Source organism: Homarus americanus, unplaced genomic scaffold (assembly GCF_018991925.1).
Source record: "Homarus americanus isolate GMGI-L3 unplaced genomic scaffold, GMGI_Hamer_2.0 scaffold39155, whole genome shotgun sequence".
In the NCBI taxonomy this organism is placed as follows: Eukaryota; Metazoa; Arthropoda; class Malacostraca; order Decapoda; family Nephropidae; genus Homarus; species Homarus americanus.
The window spans coordinates 20830133-20838023 of NW_024737042.1; the positions used below are offsets into that span (position 1 = coordinate 20830133).

The following is a 7891-nucleotide window of genomic DNA, read 5'->3' on the forward strand; positions in this document are numbered from 1 at the left end:
AACAGATCTAAGACAGATACAACAGATCTAAGAAAGATACAACAGTTGTAAGACAGATAAACAGATGTAAGACAGATAAACAGATCTAAGACAGATACAACAGATCTAAGACAGATACAACAGTTGTAAGACAGATACAACAGATGTAAGACAGATACAACAGATGTAAGACAGATACAACAGATCTAAGACAGATACAACAGATGTAAGACAGATACAACAGTTGTAAGACAGATAAACAGATGTAAGACAGATAAACAGATCTAAGACAGATACAACAGATCTAAGACAGATACAACAGATGTAAGACAGATACAACAGATCTAAGACAGATACAACAGTTGTATGACAGATAAACAGATGTAAGACAGATAAACAGATCTAAGACAGATACAACAGTTGTAAGACAGATAAACAGATGAAAGACACATGTAACAGATCTAAGACAGATACAACAGTTGTAAGACAGATAAACAGATGTAAGACAGATACAACAGATCTAAGACAGATACAACAGATCTAAGACAGATACAACAGTTGTAAGACAGATAAACAGATGTAAGACACATGTAACAGATCTAAGACAGATACAACAGTTGTAAGACAGATAAACAGATGTAAGACACATGTAACAGATCTAAGACAGATACAACAGTTGTAAGACAGATAAACAGATGTAAGACAGATAAACAGATGTAAGACAGATACAACAGTTGTAAGACAGATACAACAGTTGTAAGACAGATAAACAGATGTAAGACAGATACAACAGATGTATGACAGATAAACAGATGTAAGACAGATAAACAGATCTAAGACAGATACAACAGATGTAAGACAGATACAACAGTTGTAAGACAGATAAACAGATGTAAGACAGATACAACAGATGTATGACAGATAAACAGATGTAAGACAGATAAACAGATGTAAGACAGATTCAACAGATGTAAGATAGATATAACAGATCTAAGACAGATAAAAGACAGATACAACAGATAAAAGACAGATACAATAGATATAAGACAGATACAACAGATATAGGACATATACAACAGATATAAGATAGATATAACACATATAAGAGATATAACCGATATAACACAGATATAACAGATATAAGACAGGTACAACAGATATAAGGCAGCTACAACAGCTGCAAGACAGATACAACAGATATAACAGAAGTAAGACAATTATAGGACAGCTGCAACAGATATAAGAGAGGTAAGAAAACTACAACAGAAATAACAGATGTATGGCAGATAAACAGATGTAAGAAAACTACAACAGAAATAACAGGTGTATGACAGATAAACAGATATAAGACAGATATACCAGATGTAAGGCAGCTGCAACAGCTGTAAGTCAGATACAACAGATAACAGATATAAGACAGATACAATAGATATAACAGATGTAAGACTGATCCAACAGATCTAAGACAGATAAAAGACAGATACAATAGATATAAGACAGATACAACAGATATAACAGATATAAGACAGATACAACAGATATAACAGATATAAGACAGATACAACAGATATAACAGATGTAAGACAGATACAACAGATATAAGACAGATACAACAGATACAACAGATATAACAGATGTAAGACAGATAAACAGATGTAAGACAGATACAACAGATATAACAGATGTAAGGCAGCTACAACAGCTGTAAGACAGATACAACAGATAAAACAGATATAAGACAGATAAACAGATGTAAGACATATACAACAGATATAACAGATGTATGACAGATAAACAGATGTAAGGCAGATACAACAGATAAAACAGATATAAGACAGATAAACAGATGTAAGGCAGATACAACAGATATAACAGATGTATGACAGATAAACAGATGTAAGGCAGATACAACAGATATAACAGATGTATGACAGATGAACAGATGTAAGGCATATACAACAGATATAACAGATGTATGACAGATAAACAGATGTAAGGCAGATACAACAGATATAACAGATGTATGACAGATACAACAGCTGTAAGACAGATACAACAGATAAAACAGATATAAGACAGATAAACAGATGTAAGGCAGATACAACAGATATAACAGATGTATGACAGATAAACAGATGTAAGACAGATGCAACTGATGTAAGACAGATAAACAGATGTAAAACAGATACAACAGATATAACAGATGTATGACAGATACAACAGCTGTAAGACAGATACAACAGATAAAACAGATATAAGACAGATAAACAGATGTAAGACAGATACAACAGATGTAAGACAGCTACTACAGCTGTAAGACAGCTACTACAGCTGTAAGACAGCTACTACAGGTGTAAGACAGATACAACAGATGTAAGACAGATACAACAGACGTCAGACAGCTACTACAGCTGTAAGACAGCTACTACAGGTGTAAGACAGATACAACAGGTGTAAGACAGATAATACAGACGTAAGACTGATACAACAGATGTAAGACAGGTACAACAGATGCAAGACAGCTACTACAGATGTAAGACAGATACAACAGATGTAAGACAGGTACAACAGATGCAAGACAGATACTACAGATGTAAGACAGATACAACAGATGCAAGACAGGTACAACAGATGCAAGACAGCTACTACAGATGTAAGACAGATACAACAGATGCAAGACAGCTACTACAGATGTAAGACTGATACAACAGATGTAAGACAGGTACAACAGATGCAAGACAGCTACTACAGATGTAAGACAGATACAACAGATGTAAGACAGTACAAGACAGCTACTACAGATGTAAGACTGATACAACAGATGTAAGACAGGTACAACAGATGCAAGACAGCTACAACAGATAGTAAGACAGATACAAAGACAGATGTAAGATACAACAGGCAGATACAACAGATGCAAGACAGATACAACAGATGTAAGACAGGTACAACAGATGCAAGACAGCTACTACAGATGTAAGACAGATACAACAGATGTAAGACAGGTACAACAGATGCAAGACAGATACTACAGATGTAAGACAGATACAACAGATGCAAGACAGGTACAACAGATGCAAGACAGCTACTACAGATGTAAGACAGATACAACAGATGCAAGACAGCAGATGTAAGACAGATACAACAGATGTAAGACAGGTACAACAGATGCAAGACAGCACTACAGATAAGACAGTACAACAGACAAAGACAGGTACAACAGATGCAAGACAGCTACTACAGATGACAGATACAACAGATGTAAGACAGGTACAACAGATGCAAGACAGATACAACAGATGTAAGACAGGTACAACAGATGCAAGACAGCTACTACAGATAGAGATACAACAGATACAACAGATACAGATGTAAGACAGATACAACAGATGTAAGACAGGTACAACAGATGCAAGACAGATACTACAGATGTAAGACAGATACAACAGATGCAAGACAGGTACAACAGATGCAAGACAGATACAACAGATGTGTACAACAGATGCAGACAGCTACTACAGATGTAAGACAGATACAACAGATGCAAGACAGGTACAACAGATGCAAGACAGCTACTACACTGATACAACAGATGTGCAAGACAGATGATACAACAGATGCAAGACAGATGTAAGACCAACAGATACAACAGATGCAAGACAGATACTACAGATGTAAGACAGATACAACAGATGCAAGACAGGTACAACAGATGCAAGACAGCTACTACAGATGTAAGACAGATACAACAGATGCAAGACAGCTACTACAGATGTAAGACTGATACAACAGATGTAAGACAGGTACAACAGATGCAAGACAGCTACTACAGATGTAAGACAGATACAACAGATGCAAGACAGGTACAACAGATGCAAGACAGCTACTACAGATGTAAGACTGATACAACAGATGCAAGACAGGTACAACAGATGCAAGACAGATACAACAGATGTAAGACAGGTACAACAGATGCAAGACAGCTACTACAGATGTAAGACAGATACAACAGATGCAAGACAGGTACAACAGATGCAAGACAGCTACTACAGATGTAAGACTGATACAACAGATGCAAGACAGGTACAACAGATGCAAGACAGCTACTACAGATGTAAGACAGATACAACAGATGCAAGACAGGTACAACAGATGCAAGACAGCTACTACAGATGTAAGACATTTAAGAGACATATAATATATAAGAATAATAAGGTCTCTTCTCTAACATATGTATATCCAGATATACCGTATAGAAGAGTCTTTAAGTTCTTGGTTACACGGCTACACTGATTTGACTGGTGTTATCTGTTCCGCAAGTTGGTGAGCTGCTGTCCTACAAACAAATTAGCAATAATTCATATACATAATAAAGGCCTTCGTATGCATATGTATATATTTTTTACAGTAATAAAATAGACAGCTGTTTATCCATATATTACATGTAAGTTTGTGTAATGTTTGGCTGTCAGTACAATTAACCAATATCACTTAATCATTTATACGACGTTATTAAGGAAACGTGTAAAATAAGATGCTGATAATTAAATGAACACACACACACACACACCCACACAACACACACATTTAACGTTATTTGCACATATTCTTTATAATTAAATCAAGTAAGGTTTAAATACTCATGCATATAACTAAAACCAATATTTGTTTAAAACCAAAATTAATAAGTAAAAGATTTCATGTTATTACTAAAAATATAAACACCCTTGCCCCTTATCCCTTGGCGAGGCGGGTAGGTAGTCTTCTCTTACCAAATATGGCGAGGAATCCTAGTAGTATTATACGAGGCACTAATAAGAGTTACAAATGTACGGGAGGTAGACAGATGGGTGGTATAACGTAGGAATTTAGGCAGGAGAACCATCCTTAGCCTTGTAAGTTAAACATATACGATGGAACGAGGAGGAAGAACTAGCTGGAGAAGAGGAGGAAGAACTAGCTGGAGAAGACGAGGAAGAACTAGCTGGAGAAGAGGAAGAAGAACTGATTGGAGAAGAGTAGGAAAAACTAGTTAGAGAAGAGGAGGAAGAACTAATTGGAGAAGAGGAGGAAAAACTAGTTGGAGAAGAGGAGGAAGAATAAACCGAGAAGGGAGAACTGAAGGAGAGGAAAAACCAGAAGGGAAGGAAGAACTAGAAATAAAAGAAGACGTAGAAATGGATGAAGAACTAGAATAGGAAGAAGAGCTAAAGGGAGAGGAAGGAATGGAAAGGGGGGAGGGAGACCTAAAAGAGGGAAGAGAAACCAAACGGAGAAAAGGGAGTTGAAGGGAAGGAGAAGAAGATAAGGAGAAAGACGAGAAGGGATAAGATGGAGAGGAACAGAAAAAAGGATAGGAGGAAGAATATGGAGATGAAGAAGAAACAAGAGAGATAAGAAGAAAAGGTAATGACGAGAATTAGCAAGGCAGGGGGAAAATAAGAGGGGGGAAAAGTAGAAAAAGATAAAGATGAAGTGAAAGACGGAAAGACGAGGAGAAGAATGATGGAGGAGAAGAAGGACGAGAAGGAGGAGGATGAAGAAGAGTACAAGGGAGAAGAAGGAGCAGAAGAAGCGAAGTATAACGACAGGAATGTTGAGAGAGAGGAGGTGAAAGAAAACGAGAAATGAAACGAAGAGTGAGAAGAGTAGCAGAATGACACAAGAGAAGAAAAGAGGAAGAAAAGAGGAAGTACGACTAGACAGAAGGGGGCGAATCCATACACCAGAACCATAGGAGACAGATGTAACTATGAACACATTACACGAATCAAAGTGAACCCTTGTAGAGTACTAACTTCAATGTTATCAATTAGACACGAGGCATTAGAAAAAAAAAACGTATAAAAACCGAACTTGCAACCGATAATCATTTAAGGAGACTGTTATATTAATGAAGGGGTAAGGTTGTTGCAGAGGGACAGGTTGGTAGCATCACGGAGCTGGTCTCACCTGCGCGTTAATGTGATTGTCGGCCAGCGAACGGACGAATGTAAACTTGTGATTTATGTTTTTTTTTAAATGAGATAAAAATTGTTTTGCCATTTTTGGCCATTTCAATTAAATAACAGATTGCTGGTATTTCATTATCTAGTCACGTTTAGGGTTTAGGAGTTTTAATATCAACAACATCTTTTATGACGCGTGTTTTTATTTAGTACATCTTTTTAGCTTAGTGGATACACCTGATTTAATTCATCTATTGTTTATTAAGTCGTGACGTTGTCTAATTTTTACACGTACCTTTTGCGGTTCCATGGCTGGAGATTTCTTGAAGACGTCTACCTCATCCTTATTACTTTGTTCATAGTATTTGCTCTCAACTTATCACTGTATCACATAAACTGTTTTCACTATAGTCCGGACGTAAAATTTCTGAATGTCAGTCCTGAACCTGAAAATAATTTACAAAAGATTAACATAATAGAATATATACAGTACTATTGTCCAATGTTATGAGAATTTAGTAGGCGCGGCACCACCCAGGACTCTCTGGTACTGTACAGGTCCTTGCTCCCGGGAAACGTAGTTTTTTCATCTTCATCTCACCTGAACAACATATCTAATTTACTGGCTTTTCAGCGACACATTTTCAATGATCAGAACTAAATCGTCTTGGTATCAGAGATATAATAATCATTACACGTAGATGAGAAACAAATATAAGAAAACGTTCACTACCACCTTAGAGTGTCAATCACACAAACACCACAAATGTATAGTGTTTCCGAATGTATAAAGTCTTCAATAATAATCTTGGAACTGTACAGCATCACCCAGTCCATAGATACACAGCAGCTCGCTGAACGCTGCAGAAGAGCTGAGAGCCGAAGAAGTACAGTAAGTATATGTTCAATAAAACTGTAAGTGCAAGCTCTGGAGATTTAAATTTATTCGTAAGTTGTAATCCTTCACCCCACACGGTATTACTTTCGGCTGGAGTATTTTCGCTTTGCTAGCAGAGAGACAGTCGTTGCTGGAACGTTAACTGTGCTCTGATGATCACAGACAATTTTGAAGCACTTTATGTAATAACGCATTCATTACGTCACCATAGGGATCACGTCTGCAGAGATTTTCACTAATTATGTATAATAATTATCATGCTGATTTACCACTAGGCCAAGAGATATATACGGCAGCCTCCGGCGCGGGTGTAACTCTGGAGTTGTTGAGACGTTCACAGAGCTCGAGGCTCGACCAAGTACTGGAGAGGGGAGGTGAGTAAGGCAGCACGTGTAGGTGGCTCAGTCACGCCAGCCCTCCGTCTCAGACCCCTGACGTTGCTCACCTCCCGCAACACTAATGTGCCGCGCCAACCTCCACACTATTTTTCCTCAGCCTTCGCCCCTCTCCCTCTGCTACTAATATTATTTGTCTTTCTTAGACCTTCCGGTCGAAAGGGTGAAACATTAGTCACAATAATATAATAAGTTCTATAGGTGTGCCTCCCGGAATCACGAGGCGTTCCCCATTGGTTGCGCCCGCATGTGACGTCATAATTCTGGCAGGCGTGATTGGTCAGCCACAGGAGAGTGACAGTGTCCCAGCGCGCTGATTGGACGACCCTGGAAAAGAAGCTCAGGGGCGCGAAACTGTGTGAGTAGATGATACAGCACAATGTGGATCATAGGCACTCCTGCTGTGGCCGCCGTGTTACTCACACCGACTGTGGTCTCTCTCACCATATACGACATGTGCATTAATTAATAGTTTCTCGCGCTAAGCCTACGAGAGAGCATGACGTTCACTTTTCACTTGTTTTCCCCCATATTTCACTAAACTATTGTCTCACTCACATGGACAAAGAATCCCTGGCTTGCATAATAATTCCGTAATCCAATATAGATAGGCCATGCCGTATCGAATTCTCCACCCACAGGAAATAATTGGGCCTCTTCCTGACAGTATA

At 38.2% G+C, this 7891-nt stretch overlaps 1 protein-coding gene across 1 annotated transcript in view; it reads right to left on the bottom strand.

Annotated features, from left to right (window-relative positions):
• The window catches only part of LOC121872759 (RE1-silencing transcription factor-like), an 81025-nt gene extending 73758 nt beyond the window's left edge, over positions 1-7267 (bottom strand). The window contains exons 1-2 of the mRNA XM_042375811.1: positions 7095-7267; positions 6223-6373 (exon numbers count right to left, since the gene is read on the bottom strand). Coding sequence (XP_042231745.1) covers positions 6223-6237 — 15 coding nt within the window. The 5' untranslated portion in view covers positions 6238-6373; positions 7095-7267. The remainder of the gene's footprint in view (positions 1-6222; positions 6374-7094) is intronic.
• Positions 7268-7891: the final 624 nt, after the last annotated feature.